General features: G+C 33.8%; 3 protein-coding genes across 3 annotated transcripts in view; all 3 read right to left on the reverse strand.

The window, feature by feature from the left end:
• Positions 1-12,907, reverse strand: part of LOC140061114 (serine/threonine-protein phosphatase 2A 56 kDa regulatory subunit epsilon isoform-like) — a 61,102-nt gene extending 48,195 nt beyond the window's left edge. The window contains exons 1-3 of the mRNA XM_072107564.1: positions 12,312-12,907; positions 10,689-10,855; positions 733-929 (exon numbers count right to left, since the gene is read on the reverse strand). Of these exons, the coding sequence (XP_071963665.1) occupies positions 733-929; positions 10,689-10,851 (360 nt within the window). The 5' untranslated portion in view covers positions 10,852-10,855; positions 12,312-12,907. The remainder of the gene's footprint in view (positions 1-732; positions 930-10,688; positions 10,856-12,311) is intronic.
• The window catches only part of LOC140060593 (endoribonuclease Dicer-like), a 123,800-nt gene that overhangs the window by 66,628 nt on the left and 39,865 nt on the right, over positions 1-17,307 (reverse strand). The gene's annotated exons all lie outside the window — the stretch shown is intronic.
• LOC140061115 (mitochondrial import receptor subunit TOM20 homolog) lies at positions 13,378-17,185 on the reverse strand. The gene is made up of 5 exons (XM_072107566.1): positions 17,003-17,185; positions 16,514-16,569; positions 15,958-16,039; positions 14,277-14,419; positions 13,378-13,960 (listed from the first exon to the last, which is right to left on the reverse strand). The coding sequence occupies exons 1-5, from the start codon at positions 17,133-17,135 to the stop codon at positions 13,874-13,876; spliced, it is 501 nt and encodes a 166-aa protein (XP_071963667.1). The 5' UTR covers positions 17,136-17,185; the 3' UTR covers positions 13,378-13,873.

Genomic DNA, 17,307 nt, shown 5'->3' on the forward strand with positions numbered 1-17,307 from the left:
TTATTATCTGTGATTCTTTTCTATTGCCTGCCATCCTTCCCCGTACTTTCTCTCCCCCCACAACTGAATAACATACATCTTGTGATTTCATTCATCCACATACATGTTCACTTCTTCGTTCGACTGTCAAAACCACGAGGAAAACACACATCGTATGCGACGGTATCTGACCCGGGGTCACAACTGTCAATCAAATAACCGTTATTTCGTGTTGCAGCTAAGAATTGCTCAGCGATAACCGGTTAAACGGCGTTCTAACACCGATTTAAATTGGTGTTTTTAACCGGTTATTTTGCGCTGCCTTTTAACCGGTTACCACAAATTTGTCCTGTTTCTGCTGCCAAGAAAATGGAGTTAATTTATTCACACCGATTTTAATTTATTCACACCGATTTTAACCGGTTATTTTTGATGCAGCAGAAACAGGCCCTAAGAATCTAAATTCTCTGCAACATAAAAAAGATGCTTGGCCATTCTGTACAGGAATATGCTTTTCTCCCACAATGCAACATGTTGATTGTCACACAGGATTATTATTATTTATTGCCAAAAACCAGTTACAAAAATACAAAAACACAGAAACTGTATAACAAGAGTTCAGGTTCCATACTCCCAAAGTAACAACTATGATATATAATAAACTATATTAGACAAATAAATTAATAAAAATAAATAAAGGATACAAGGATAAGGGCATTATGGGATTTCAAACAAGGCTTTATAAATACTGACCATTTGGAACATATCCGGATAAACCGCTTCTGTGATGACACCTCGTCCACTGGTTATATAATCAACAAGTTCATTTAGAGTCGCCCTCTTGATTTCTTTGCCCCTAAGTTCGACGACTGCATCCATAAAATCGAAAAACACGCAACATTGCTGTAGTTTCTTCACAAACAGTTCTGGTTGTTCAGCAGGTAGTGTATCTAATAAAAAAAATATACTATTACTAAAATTAGAATAAATGGCACTTGGGAATATTAAGATGAAAACAAGTTTAGTAGAAATCCAATTTGCAACCTTGCAAATGACAAAATGAAAATGTGTTAAATTAAGTTTATTCAATTTCAATAAATAAATTTAAAGGCTAGCACACGTCGTGAGGTATCCATATTCTGCCAATTACCAAAGACACCAACAGTACAGGTTTTAAATTGAAAAGGACGTCACATGTTTGTGTATACTGTCGTTCCCTATGTATGGACCAATAGACAAACTGACCAATAGAAAAAACTGACCAATAGACAAACTGACCTACTGTAAACTACCTTAACTTTAGTTACTTAGTACCAAGCGGACGCTAAAAGTGTTATGATTGTGATCTATTTTCATATTGCAATAAAATAGAAAGGAAATTTATATATCATTTAATCAGTAAATTGGCCTTCTATTCTAAAGAAACATTATACATAATACTAATGATGATAATGTACTTTATGCAATAATATTAAGGTCAACGAATTGTTAATTAAAGGCACGATTGAGGTTGTCTACACAGGAAGTACTGTACTGAACCAGTATGTTGTATTTTTAATGGGAATGAATACACAAAATTAATTCTTCATGAAAAATGTTTCTTTTGATATTAAAAAACTATTTTTGAATCAATCGGTGTACTCTGTACACTATACTGTATGGTACTACTAGTAGAAATAGCAAGTTTTTGTATGGGGACGATAGAGGATCAAGATTGAGAGATTTAACCAATCATAACAGCATGTGTAAAATGGACGTCTACCGTACCGAAACCAAAGCTTGCTAATATCAATACTTTTAAACTGTTTCTTCTATCACCTAAAGCCTGGCGCACACTATAGATATCGGCTGAGCCAACTGGCACAAATAACACTTTGCTCACTGTGTGCGCTGGACAATTCGTGAGGAATCGACCACGTGTGCCAGTGACGAAAATATCTATCGTGTTTAATATTTTTTGTCACGCTTGTCATTTCCTCAAGTTTGCGCTAACTTAAAAGTTCCACTGCACATGACATATTCTGCTTAATCAAAATATGTCAGCGCGCCGTATAGCGTAGTAAGTAATTATGCAATCAGAAAATCGCGTACTGAAGGCGTTTAGCATGTGTCCGATAGAACGCGATCACAGTTTGCGATAAATTTTTTAGTGAGCAAAGTGTCATTTGTGCCAGTTGGCTCAGCCGATAGCTACTGTGTGCGCCGGACTTAATGAAGGTAGCCTCTTAATTAATAGTGCCTGTCCCTCCGCAAAATACTAGATCAACTAAGTCTTATCCTCCACCTTCAAGCATCTATTGTTTAAAAATCACAATTTATCAGAGATCATCAGAGATGTTGACATTTTGTACAATAACCGACAGGGAATTTCCCACAACAGCAACATATTGGACTTAAGTATTAAGTAGTAACGGCAAGACATAATTAGTAGTCATTATTAATAGAAACAACTTAGAAATAGGTTATTGAACTAATGATGAGTACATTTAATTTTTTTTGTATAATATTTTTTTACGAACCGACTCGAAATTCATCCTAGCAATGTTCTATGAGATTTGTTTTTTATTTTAAAACTACAGTAGCTAATGTTTGCTGGTTGTAATTTTTTTGGGAAAAAAATAGCAATACAGTAGGCACTGTACAGTACTTGAATTTGATGTGCTAATTTCTGTATAACCTAATGTAAAAGGTTTTCTATTAGAAATTCTATCTAATGCATACATTTTGTATCCCTGGCAAATGAAACTCAACTATTGTACATCTTGACCTTTGAGGTGTTGGAAGCTAGCTTATTATGTAAAATAAAAGATCGACACTTTGCAGATTAATTTAAAGTAGTCTCGGTAAATCTATTTAGGAGGTAGGTCAAGGCTTAATCCACGGTGTTAGAAAAGACATTGTTAATAGATTAAATATGAAGAGAGCTACAAAGATAAAACACTAAGGTAAAATAGTCCATACTTTATTTAATATAAATGTACTAGAAGTATTATTGCACTTTAGTTAAGTTATATACTCATACTTTCGCTTTTCACTTAATTAATGATATGTAGGATGCGTTCACGTGTGTGTTTTTTTTCTCTGTCTGTATGTTTACACTCTCAATCAATTAGAAAGGCTGATCAGCTGCATATGTTTAAACACAATTTTATATATTGCTTTGAATCTCTCTGTTTGCACCATGTAATCTGACAACATTGACATTTCACTACACTATTCAATTCTTCAGAATTCCACATTATTTTAAAATTATAAACAACCTACAGTAGACAGATACAATACAGTACTGTAGGTATGGCGTTTGTACAGTTTAGCAATTACCCCTCATACTGTGATTATAAACAATTAAATAAACAAGTTGTTCATTACATACATCGTTTAATGTTTCACTAAATAAAAATAAACAAGTTATGTTTTTTTACAGTCATAGCTTTTTGTTTACTGTAAATAGGAGTTCATGGAATAACATTATGTTTAAATACAGTAGCCTCTTATTTATTAGAATTAATTCTAGGTACTGTGGTACTGTAAGGGGCTGTTCAGATCTACTGTATGGACACAGTACCATATGCAGCATCATGCAGCACAAAATCCATACTGTACTACTGTAGCTAGCAAAGGTTTCATTAACCATCTACAGTAAAATGACATGGATGATTAGCCTTAAAAAAATCTCACCTAATTCAATTCCAAAGTCATGGAAATAAACTGGGATATTTTTACTGTATTAATAATAAACATTTTAAATGCGTCCGTGTCATCTAATAATACCGACAGACTACATTTTGACCTTTCAGTGAATTAGTCTCATTCAATTCACTGTGTTTATAATAGCTAAATCCGTATAGTAGTATACTTTAGTACTACTATGTACTCTAGTCTATTGCTATTGACCATGATACGACATGCTTTGACGTCAATCCTACCTGGCATTTTAACTCAACAGAATTTATAATGTGAATATGTCATAGCTGCTGAGCTGCTACTGTAGCATACAGTGGATTTCTCGATGTTGGGCACATAATAGGCTTAGGCATCATAGTTTTGAGTGTTTGTTTCATTGTAATGCATAAATCCAGTGGCCATATTCACACTTATATAGTAGGGGAGATATTCCCTTAAATACTACACACTTTAAGGAAGTTTTTCCTTTGAGACAAAATATGACCAATTTTTTTTTTTTTTTTTAGGAAAAGGCTGAACAAAAAATTTATGTTTAAAAAAATATATATTACCATGACAGTACTGTATACTGTAGCTAATATTTAACAGTACAATTGAAAACCCTCCTTTGATTTGAGACACCCATATCGAGGAACAACCTTTTAGAGCGGAAGCTTTTCCAAGAAACTAGCAAGGGTACCATTTTCTTATTATTGTCGGCAAACTGGGAGTCAGCAATCTGGGAGTCGGCAAACTGGTCAGATACCATCTACTGTAAATTAAGCGAAAACACTTTGTTGGTTCCTTATGGTGTCCCCTTTTAACAGGCATTCTACTGTATGTTTATCCTTTTTTTTACTCAAAGATTTAAGAAATCAAAAATTCAGTAGAAAAAATTCAGCATTTCCTATTGAACTACTTTACTTATTAAAATAACACTGCATTATTCAGCAAGAAACACCCATTACTAGTTGCTTAGCTTTCCAAAGGTCATGGGTTCAAATCAAGTCCGATCGAATCCTTTATCAGTGACTGAACAACCCTATGACTAATTATGTCAAGAGCTTTGAAATTGTGTCGTACAAATTGAACGCAGTTGGTTTTACAGACTTCCGTTCTTTTCTAGGAATGACCATGAAAGTTTTATACATAATTGCAATCACAGTAAAAAATGCTAATCAGTTCATTCGATTAGATTTATAGTCGATAAGCCAAGTTTCAATAAATAGCATCATTAGAATTAGTACTTATTGAGTTGTGTCTATGGTAACGCACTTGCACGTCACATAGAGTACTGTATGCCCATGAAAACACAATTACTTACCAGGAAGACGCGCCAAGTGCTCTATTAAATATAGCTACTACTACGGTAACTATTTAGCTTCATTTCGTATAGATAGCAAACAGTGCTTTACTGTAATTAATAGCCTTTGTGCCATATTGAACTGTCAAATCATAATTATTACTTAGTCAAAATTTGCTTGCAAACTGTACATTTTAATAATGCTATTACTGTAATTTCTAAAATAAGTTTCTAGGACATATTCAAACTGGATATGGTGAATTTTTAACTGCATGGGTTGCATTAAATAATGAAAACTATTATACTGTATGACAATGGACATGTACATACTCTTGCATTACTGTTAAAATCAAGACCAAAATGAAATTCAGGTGAAGTACTAATACACCTGATGATTTAATGTCACTCTCAAACCAATGGCAATGACAAAATGACAACAATTAACATATAAATTGTATACAGATGTACAGTACTGTACTGTAGCTTCAATTATTTATTTAAAACACTATGATTTATAAAAGTTAGTAATATATATTTTATATTACTGTATAATAAACAGTACTATATTAGTACTGTAGGTGATATATTTAGAAATGATTTAACTGGAGTAAACATGTACACACATGCTGGAAATTTGATTTGTAGATGTTCTCAATGACCTTTGGCTGGCTATTCTTACTACACATTACACTTTACTATTATAGGCACCTGGTAAGGAATATTTCATGCTACTACTCTAGAATACGTAATTGATTCAACTACAGCATGATGCTGAATATGTTTATAGCCTACACATACACTGTACAATACTGTAGGATTGTTGGCTGAATGATAATTATAAATACAGCAGTAATCTGTTCCACAAAATACATCCTGTTTACCTTCAAAATAGTGTATAAAGTCTGCTACAGAAAAATATGGCAACATTTCGATGATATGAATTTTATGACGCGATGTGAATAAAATGCATCAGTATGAATTGAATGAAACGTTTTGAATACAATTTTTTGAATGCTTGGAAAAGTCGAACTATTGGCGGCGTATGTCATTCCCTCCGTGCTCTCTTGGTAGATTGACCACGAACCGGACCTCTCCGCATTACTGTAGCTTTTTCCCCTACTAAATGGATCAAAGCCTCGTTTTGTTAGGATTCGCTGTAGAGGATCCATATTGATGACAATGGAGAAGAGAGGAGAAGAGAGGAGAAGAGGGTACCAAGGCTTAAGACGTTGGGAAAAAAAAAATCACGAGCGGCATACCGCCAAGACTTTTCAAAGCATTCAAAACATTTCATTCAATTCAAAGCATTTCATTCAAAACATTTCATTCATATCGCGTCATTCAATTCATATCGATGCATTTCATTCACATACTGTATGGCGTCATAAAATTCATATCATCAAAATCCTACGTAAACGGAGTTTCATAGTAAATGTTCCTTCTATTCTACAGTATACCCCTTTCACATCGCCTACAGTTAGCAATAGCATACAGGGGAATCAACACGCCCCAGTGTGTGTGTGTACAGGTAGGGCCAAATAATGTACAGTAGGTATCCATCTACAGTATATACTGTACCCCTTTCACATCGCCTACAGTTAGCAATAACATACAGGGGAATCAACACGCCCCAGTGTGTGTGTGTACAGGTAGGGCCAAATAATGTAGGTATCCATCTACAGTATATATACCCCTTTCACATCGCCTACAGTTAGCAATAGCATACAGGGGAATCAACACGCCCCAGTGTGTGTGTGTACAGGTAGGGCCAAATAATGTAGGTATCCATCTACAGTATGTACTGTACTGTATATGATATTATGGCACTCATGTAGTACTTAAATATCCCAAATTTGCTAGTCCATTTGAAAGTTTTAACTCGCTGATTTTACTGCAAAGTGCAATCAAAGCAACAATTTATTTATTACAAACTCTTGCTTATAACTGGGTCACACTTCACAAATCACAGATTATCATAATTTCAGGATATCAATTTACAAGGCATGGTGTCAATTTTATAGTGCACTTGCCTACAAACAATAGTGAGGAAATTAGCAGATTCCTAAATCTGTACTGTATACCACTTTCCTGGGGCATACTGCAGCCTAGTTTCATGCTGTTGCTTGAGGCAAACAATTTTTCCTCAAACTTTCATGCAATGCTAAAGTACATTAACATTCATTACTGTAGTTTTGTACAGTAAAAAACAATAATAATATTCCAATCCAAAGGCAACCAAATGATTCATCAACATTATGAATATTTAAATCATAAAAGTGAAAAGGGTGTATGTAAAGATATGTCAAGTCTCCCGATAACTGCAGGAGTTTTCCCAAATTTCAATTGATCTCCTGTGTCCCGCAAAAAATACTGTACAGTAAAATTTGTTTTGGATTATCATTTATTTAGGCAAGCTACTGGATACAGTAACTACAACTACTGTAGGCCTTGTTTGAATCACCTTTTAAAGGAAAAACCTAAATACTCTACATTATTCCACATTTGGACTTGTTATGCCCATTGTTTTACTATACAACTACTGTATACAGCTACAAAGACATTAATTGCATTTATTTTAATAGCCTCCTATATTTGGAATGTATTTTGCAAAAATTATAGCACCCATGTGTTATTACTGTTCTCCACTTTGATAAAGTAATACTCTAAATATTTTTTTTTTTTTTTACTTCTTGTACAGTATTACAAAAAGTCCAACAAAAATGTTAGTATTATTATAATGAAAGTGGTTACAGTATACACACAGTAATGTACAGTGTACAGTATACTTCTACCTGTATACATTACTAATACTATATTCATTATGGGTAATTTTTATCTGAAATCAATTAATTATACAGTATACCTCGCCAGTATTTAACTGACCAATTAAATTGATTCCTGCCTTTAATGTGCAGTGAGTGACAAGTCAGTCTAATGCAACTCTATCATACTGTACTGTTTAATGTTTCTGTTTATAATGAATATAATTTAAATGAATCAAATGGGAACACTTCCTGTTACTGCAGTTATTACGCTAATTGATGTTTCTTCAGTAACGATACCAAAACGGTAACTCAGTAACTGAACACTGTACTATCCTAAGTACCATATTTGATGTAACAATTAATATTAATGGCTCAATGAAACAATAATATTAAGACTGAAACTAATTGATCGTACTGCATTATTTAAAATAAACAAGGAAGAAAACGATTAATTGAAGAATAAACAATAATAAATTACACAATCAAGATTGCCTAATGAAGAAATTTGAGAATTCAACAGGAAAAATAGGGATTGGGTTAGGAAGGAAACTAAACGCAGAGTTGGCATATTTCCATTTCAATTTGTATGTGTCAGAAATTGTTACTGTTCTAAGTAAGGACATGACAGTGTTGCAGGAAGAGATACAAGCTGTAGGCCAACATGTCTTGTATCTTTAGGCATTACTAATCTACACAAAGGCTGGGTATGCGTACCCTGGGGACAGAACTTAAAGGTTATCAAATTTAGGCCGATAGTTACTGTATGGTATCAATCTGTACTACTGTACAAGTGTACAGTAGTCAACCTAATACAACACAGATAGAAATGTCAAATGCACAGTAAAAACTAGTGTTTAGATACAAATATGTTTTGTAATTGCTGCCTTCTTAGCATACTGAAAAGGTATTTGCTTTTACCCTCCAACTACAGTACCTCAATCCTTTGTTTGGTATGGCATGCACCCTTACATTTCTGAGATACAGTATTGATACTCGTGCTTCCTGCACTTTTCTTTGCAAGCTTGTTTTAGAACATTGCTGCAACCATTGTATGGTTCTCAAATCTAATCTACAGTAATCAACAGTTAGTATTTAATTCTGTAAAAAACTTTCCCAGAGTCATCAAATTATCATTTTCTTCATATAAGAAGTGTACAACACTTTTCAACATACAGTACACCAGGTACAGAAATCTAGAGTCCAGAAATGCTAATGAAGACCCTAAAAAATGTCAGTAAAAAAAAATTTACACAAACAAGTGGTACTGTAACAGTTGAAATCCAATCTCTGTAACAGTACATTATCACAAACAACATGAAATATTCATGTTCTTTAAGTATTAAAGGTAATGATATTCACATAATAAATAATCCAATATGGCTAACATTTTCAGCCATATTGACTGTACATTAATTTGTCTGCTATGCAAAATTATGTATAGTGTGAACTGAGAAAGATATGCTGCAGTGTACTATAATGTATTACTATATTTCATTAAAAACATATTTTGATTAACGGAAAACGAACACCAATATTGTCAATTACTGATACAAAAAATTTTTTCATATTCACAATTCTACTGTACTGTAGACCTTTTTTTTTTAAATTTTGTTTAAAGAAAATCAATTAGTTAGAATTAAAATTTAACAATTACTTTACTGTACTGTACATTTGTTTTTATAGTAATAGTACTGTATACTGTAGGGACAGTACCCTGTGCTTTAGTGTACTTTTGCTAAGTAATGTACTGTAGTATACAATTGGACATGATCAGAATTGTTACCGACTTGGCTCTGTAATATTTATTGTATTTATCACTCACTACTGGATTAATATACAATATCAAGTGATTCACAACCACTCACTTGAATGCAGGGATGGAATGAATGATAAGGTCAGTCCCGTCTCTTTTAAATCAGGCTTAATACAAGTGCCTTTCTTCCACCAAGAAAATATTCTTTTTGCCTTGGAACTACTGTATGTAAATAACTAAAAATAAAATACAGGTAACTAGAATCTTTCAGTTAACCTGTTGTATACTACTGTACAGTAAGTACAGAACTTCAAAATCTTATCTTCCACATTACAGGTACACTGTAAAGTACTGTACTGTACAGTATGATGTAAAGTACTGCATGATGTACAGTACAGTACAGTATCTTCGCTAAAGTACGCCCTTGCATTTACTGTGACATGTAGCAGTACAGTACAGTACTACTCTAATTATAACTAAGCATGTTTTAATTTAGGCAAAAATGAATTTCATGATAACAACGTGACATGAACGAGTGGAATTAATGTTGGTTAAGGCTTCAATAAGCTAAACAAAAGACTGACAAAAAGCATGTCTTAAAAAAACCTAAGGCCAAATAAAACAAATTGATGTCAACATTTGAAAACTAACCAGATTATTCATATTTGAAAAGGTTAAATCTGTTACTTGAAATATGCACAAACAGCATACATTAAAAGTAACACTAACAGTAATTGTATAAAAATTTGAATAAAATAAAAAACATTTCAGCTGCTACCCAATTTGACCGACGGTTATATAACTAAATTCATACTGTACAGTATAATAATTGACTCAACATCATCAATATACAAGTACCACCATTACATACATAGAGTAGAGGGATTGTTTTAGGATGGCTGCCAAACTGCACTGCGACTAGGCCTACTGTGCAGTATGCTATATAAAAAGCACTGACATCACTGAACCTCATCATTTGGCCGCAATCGCATTAAAGTTTTGGGGTTTTTTTTTTTTTTTAATTACAGTAAGACTAAATGGGCTATAATAAACCATAGACCAGCACTGTACTATAGTTACTGTAGGAAGATTCAAAGCTTGCGTACATCAATCTGCTTACAGATGTTACCCTTTTTCACTCTGTCCTAATTGAATTAATTTTTCAGTAAATACAAATGTAAAATACAAATTTGCCAAGTATACAGTTTTTTTTTTATACACTCACCTTTGAGAAGGGGCAGAGGGGTCAATTCCACATTGTTTTTTGTCCTGTATTTTGAAGATCCTTGAGACTTTTTCTGTTTCCCTTTGCGCATTGACTTTTTAGTGAAAGGATCTATCTTGTCAGAAGCTGGTAGAGTCGTCGTTGCTACTGGAAGCTGACTCATTTTTCTTCAAAAAACAAAGTTTCGTTAAATTTTCACTAATTAAAAAAAAGCACTTATATTAAAACATGATTATTGAATTTTTATTAAAAATATCAAGAAACATTCATGGAATCTAGGCCTACTACACAACAATACACCGAGTACGGTTAGATCCAGTTTTTGCGGAAAAAATGTACAGTACAAACATTACTGCCGACAGGAATCAATGGGTTTGTCGCCTAATTACCTTACTCCATCGTTATGCCAAGCATTGATTATTGCTACAGGTTCAAACAAAATGACATGCAAGGTTGCCTGTGTATCAGCCTATATATAGCCGGCCCTAACGAAAATATTACTTGCAGTTACCATGTTGTTTTATCGCAAAATTAACATTACTATCACCCTCATTTCCAGGGATTGCCTTGCCTGAGGTATGCATTCACTTAAATTTAGCATACTGTAGGCCTAGAGAGTCTCAACAAGTCATTCTTGCTCTCCAGAGCACAAACTCACTCTGCTCTGACTGAACAGAATATACTTTAATATTAGGCCTAGCCTAGGCCTACCTACTGTATGTAGATAGCCTATTTAGTTAGTAGATGATAAATAAGGGCGCGTTTATACAACACGCTATTACACGCATATTCTACACGCCTACGAAAAGTGTGTTGTATAACAACAAAGAGATTCCGTGTAATGAGATTTTAATTGCAAAAAAGGCTACTTGGCTGAATCCTAAAATTTGGTGGATTCCCGGTCGCCGTTACCGTGTTGGAAGTGTCCTCAGGGTATATTTTGACCTCTCGTTAAAACAGGTCGTAATATCAATCATGTCATGCGACATTGCTAACAAGATTGGGCCCATTTATTGCTGCTTCGCTGCCAGCAATCATCCTCCTACCACGTCTTACGCCTAGCCTAGTGGGGCCAACTCGTAGTGGTAGTAGGCCTCTATCGTTTCCCACTCCAAACAGAATAAAAAAAATAACATCGCAAAAATGGCATCTTCTTCCATAGTGTATAGATGAAACAAAGAAACCCTTAAAATAACTTTTATTAATTTAAATGAACCGAGAACAAAATAAACAACAATGCAAACGTGAACGAATACAATATAATGAAAATGGTAAAAACCGCGCGAATACATCAGACAGCGAGGAGGCAACGATGATTGTTGACAACTCAGCCAATTCAAGCGCGATCAACGATTTGACCTTTTATCCTAGCATGCTCTGCGTGTTGATGAAACTTCCGGTATAACACGGTATCGTGATTTCTAGTATAACAGCAAACGTTAAGGTGGGTTGACCTCGGTCCGAACAACACGCTAAAAATTAAAGCCGTGTTCAAATTTAGGGTGTTGTATAAACCAATAGGCCTGAAAACCACAATTTGTTAAATTTTATATAGGACCTAGGCTAGGCCTAGGCCCTAGCCTAGGGCTAGTATTATTCTAGTATTAATATTCATTTTCTTACTATTAATTTTGTATACAGCTTTCCTGAGTAAATTTAATTAACGATAAATTCCAAGATCATGAGCATCTACTTCGGATGCAATATTAATCCTAGCTTGTTCCCTGGAAGTGAATTGTGGCTGGCCCGAGAGGCTACGCTGGGGACCTTTTCAGTCAGCGACTGCTTCTTGATCGCTTTGCAATAACTTAGCCGGCCTCGAAAAATTCCCTTCAGCTCCTCAAAATATATCCGTTTAGTAAACACAGAGTTTCAAATTGTAGGCATTTATATTAGGAATATTCCATATCAAACCTTTACACAATTCAGCTCGTAAATAATGCGTTTAGTTCCAAATTTAATCGTTAATCCATTACTTTCTTTTACCGTCAGGGTTTTGCTTGTGTTGCTACCCTAAGGTGACCCAAAGTAGCATGTGACCTTTTCCTGACGATTTCATTGGATTTTCAAAATGACAACCCGGATATTCTGACCTTCCAAAATAAATGGCGCCCTCTTCAGTATAGAAAGATTAATTTATAGACTTTTAGTCCAGACGCGCGCGCACAGGCAAGATAATTTTCTTTTTTAAAAAAAATTATTTATATAAAAACTATTGCTTTTATTGAATTGTGAGTAATAAAAAAGTTGAATTTGTTTTTAAACATATAAATATAAGAAAAAGAAAGAAAAACACAAAGAATAAATATGTAAAAATTTAAAAAAAACATATCTGCTATCTTTCCCTAATCAAACACATAATATAAATCAATCAAGACAAAATACAATAAAGCCTCACATCTAGCCTAGTAACAATTGTACTTGCAAATCTTCAAAAACTGCAAATCTAAAGCTCTATCTACACTTTTTTACCTCCATGATATGTCATATCACTACCATTTAGGCACAACACTTGTTTTTTCAAACTAGTTTGATAGTGTAAACAGAGCTTTAGCTGGTAGAGCCTTTCTACAGTAATGGTAAATTTGTCGTAAGTAGGATTATGTGAACCAAAAGAAACACCAACATCAATTGGAAGTTGCCATTATTTATTAGTTCAATTAAAATAATTGTCACATTTCTTTACAATTTATAACTATTACTTTCACAAATATAATTTCACTATTTCGTACAATTAAGCTTTTTAAATGTGTGTAGTTATCATGTACAATTGTTATGGTAGAATTTTACAAATTCAGAACAAAAATACAAAAACAAGAATGCCTTTTAATAATTATTTTAAGTTAAAAACTGTTAAATATGTAATAATATATTATTACAGAATTATTGTATTTTATGATGGGTAAAAACTTGTTTTAAATTAAAAGTCTGACAACTCTATAAAGTATGTTCCTATAAGAATGTGATTTCTTTTATAATTGAGGATAAATATATAATTACAACATACAATACTTTAAAAATAAAGCTTTCATGCACTGGAAGGCAAGACTTTGGTTAAACAACAATAAAATACTTCCTAGTTTATTTAACCAATACAATTCTTTTTCTAGGAATTTGTAAAAAGGAAATCAATTCTTTTTTTTGTCAGTTACAAAAAAACCAGTTGTTGATAAAACTGGATTTCATTACTCCAGTTCATCATCTTCAGCCAATGAGGGTGCTATTGTTGATGAACCTGAAGCTGATGCTGCTGCAGAAGCTGCTGCTAATCTCTGTAGAAAGAAATGAACAGAAATTAGTAATGTATATCTTTGTTAATCTCTGTCTACACTATCAAACTCGTTTGACAAAAAAAGTGTGATGTGCCCAAATATGGTAGTGATATGCCCAAATATGGTAGCGATATGACATCATCATGTTCATATATGGGCTCATCACATTTTTTGTCACATAAAGTTTGATAGAAGACAGAGCTTTAAGACACTAAGAAAAATAGATTTGGTCCTTGTAAGAACCAACAACCACCAATTAAGAAACTTGGTACCATGCCATTAAACCAGTAATTTGAATTTATTAAGGTTGAAATACCTGACTAGTTCCTGGAAGTTTCTGTATCAGCATCTGGAATACTTGAGGTGGAAGTGTTTGTTGTAGAACTTGTAAAAGTTGCTGTGGCTGTCCACATACTGCAACAGCATTACTCAAATGGTCTACACCATTATCAAAATCGCCTGCAAAAAAATTAAAAACAAGATAAACCTTATTGTTATGCTTGCTTACACTTACAGCTGAGTGTATATTAAGCTCTGTTTACACTATCTAACTAGTTTGAAAAAAAAATTTGATGTGCCCAAATATGGTAGTGATATGACATCATCATGTCCATCTATGGCCACATCACATTTTTTTTCACATAAAGTTTGACATTGCAAGTCTACAGAGCTTTACACAGGATTCTCTGTGCTGCATCTCCACACATGGCATTATTTGCATCATATTACAGACAAATTCTGTAAGTGTCACACTGTATCACATGTAGCACCTTATGGCCTATGATGACCGGGGTAACATGTGATACATATGTGATACAGTATTACAAAATATGCCTATGATACTGGAAAATGATAGATACAGTACTGAGAAGTTGACGCATAACATGAATAAAAAGAACACAGTAAATATTATAAAAAATTATTATAAGGTTAAATGGGTGTTTTTGTGCTATAATGGTAATCTAAAATAGCAATAGCCCATTAATCTACAAAGCTCTGTCTATAATATCAAACTTTATGTGACAAAAAAATTATGTTCCCTTATATGGACATGATGATGTTAAGTCATTACTATATTTGGACACTTAATGGATGTAGTGGAGGTGTAGCTTGGTGGTTAATGTGCTTGCCTCCCAATCCCAAGGTCCTGGGTTCAATCCTGACCTGGTTTCAGGGTTGTAACTCATGACTCTTACAACTCCACTCCCTAAGCCTCAAATGAGACTTAGTTTATAAGCACGATAAATTATTAAATAGTTTCTATCCTGTAATTGGCGAGTTACGCTGTTGGATGAGTATGAACAAAAAAAAATCACACTATTTTTGTCAAACTAGTTTGATATTGTAGACAGAGCTTTATGAATAAATATATTCATGTGCTGAAAGGTATATTTTAACGAGGCAGAACCGAGTTTTAGATTGATGGTTTCAATGCTCGCCTACGGAGGTTCTGGGTTCAAATCATTTCAGATGTCACAATTTTTTCTTCACAACATGTTTAACTTCATCCTAGAGATTGTTTCAAAACTTTTTGTAGAGCATCTTGTGTTTCCGTGAATCACAGACCATGCAGCGCAAGAAAACCATATCATCGATTGGGAAAAAATTCTTGACAGACTCTAACCCATTCAAGCGTAGAATCAGAGAGGCAATCCAAATCAGAAAGAGAGGGACTAACGCAATCAACCGCGACGAAGGGGCTGTATATCTCGATCACGTATACACATCACTGCTACGAAAAAGTATGACGTCACCTAGAAACAATAACAACAGATTTCCAGGAAGTAGTAGTGGACCGGATCACTTGTGATCAAGCCATCAGCCAAGATGGCGAAAGCTAAAGAATGTGAGTAATTTCTTTTGGATTTGTCAAGCAAAATGATTTATTTATATGCATCTTGTGTTTGTTTGCCTCTGTTATGGTGACTTTAACCCCTGCCAATCCTTGACTGTGCCTGAGAGAAAAATAATAAAGTAGACCGGTAAATCTATATTACCTTGTGCAAGAAGTTCTTCTCCTAACTGTACCTCATCAAGGAAAAACTTCTGGACTGCCTCAGGATTTTGCAAGTCTGGTAACTAGAAATAAATAAGAAAATGCAGTGAATAAAATGAAGCGGAGTTGCGCAATTGATGTTTCATGGATATTTGTAGGGAATCATTTGAGAAGCCAACTAATTTAGATTGATGAAATGTTTTATTATATAGGATAGGAATAATGTTGATTGTAATGCAATGAATTTGTTTTTTGTCATGCCGTTGAAATTATCTAGAAACTTTTTACCGCAATTCAGTTTGTAACTGCAAGAAAAATAGTTTTGACTTTCTTTTTATTTAATGGAATATAAAGATAACTTGATATATTTGACTCAGCATCAACTAGGCCTACTACTAAGTTCAATCACTGTATAAAATAATTTGTAACTTCACTGTTGTGAATTATCATCCTATTGAATGCTTTTTATAAAACAAAAGCAAACTTGTTTAATTTAACAATTTTCTTTAAAAAAATGATACAAAGTTTGATTTAACTTTAACTTCCGAAAAACTTACCTCACTTTGCTGACTGGCCTTTGAAGTGGGCTTGGTTTTTGCTTTCTGAGCTCTTTCTATGTAAAGAGAAAATTATTAAACTTGTTTTTATAAATAACAACGCTAGCATTGAGAATTACTAGCCTACCTTGGTTACTGCTACTTACTAGGCCTAGTACACTATAGTCTTTCCTAACTAGCTAGCTAGAGAGGTAGGTAATTAACTAACTAATAAAAGTAAAACCTTTCTTTTTTTTTATTATTATTTTACAAATATAAATACGCATAACTTAAGAAAATCATTGTGTAATTGGAATTTTTTAAATTGAATCTTTTTGCAAATAAAACATAACTAGGCTAGTCTAGCCTAACGGAAATAGGCCTACAGTAGGCTAGTAGGCTAGGCCTAACTCAATTAATTTCTTCAAGCTGACACCACCATCACCGCCTCCTGCACTGCATCATCATCACCAGGCAGCACCCACAATCTTTCGTTTGGCTCACACTTACTTTCTTTCAACTTTTGGCGAAAATCTGGGGCACTTCGCCTTTTCCTATCGAAATAAACACAGTATCCCAGAAATATAGAACCTGCTATTCCAGCTATAAGGCCTACAGCAGCTTTAGAATTCATTATTAACATTTTTATTTTTCTTAGGCCCAACACATGGGCAGTCTTCCGAAAAGTTTTACAGGTACTAACTAAATTTCGCCTAAAACATTTTTGTATAAGAGAAACAGTACTACGTAACCATGGTGGACCGCAAAATATACGTGTTTTAGTTGGTGCGTTGTTTAATAAGCACATGCTTTAT

The sequence above is a fragment of the Antedon mediterranea genome, chromosome 10, assembly GCF_964355755.1.
Source record: "Antedon mediterranea chromosome 10, ecAntMedi1.1, whole genome shotgun sequence".
Lineage (NCBI taxonomy): Eukaryota > Metazoa > Echinodermata > Crinoidea > Comatulida > Antedonidae > Antedon > Antedon mediterranea.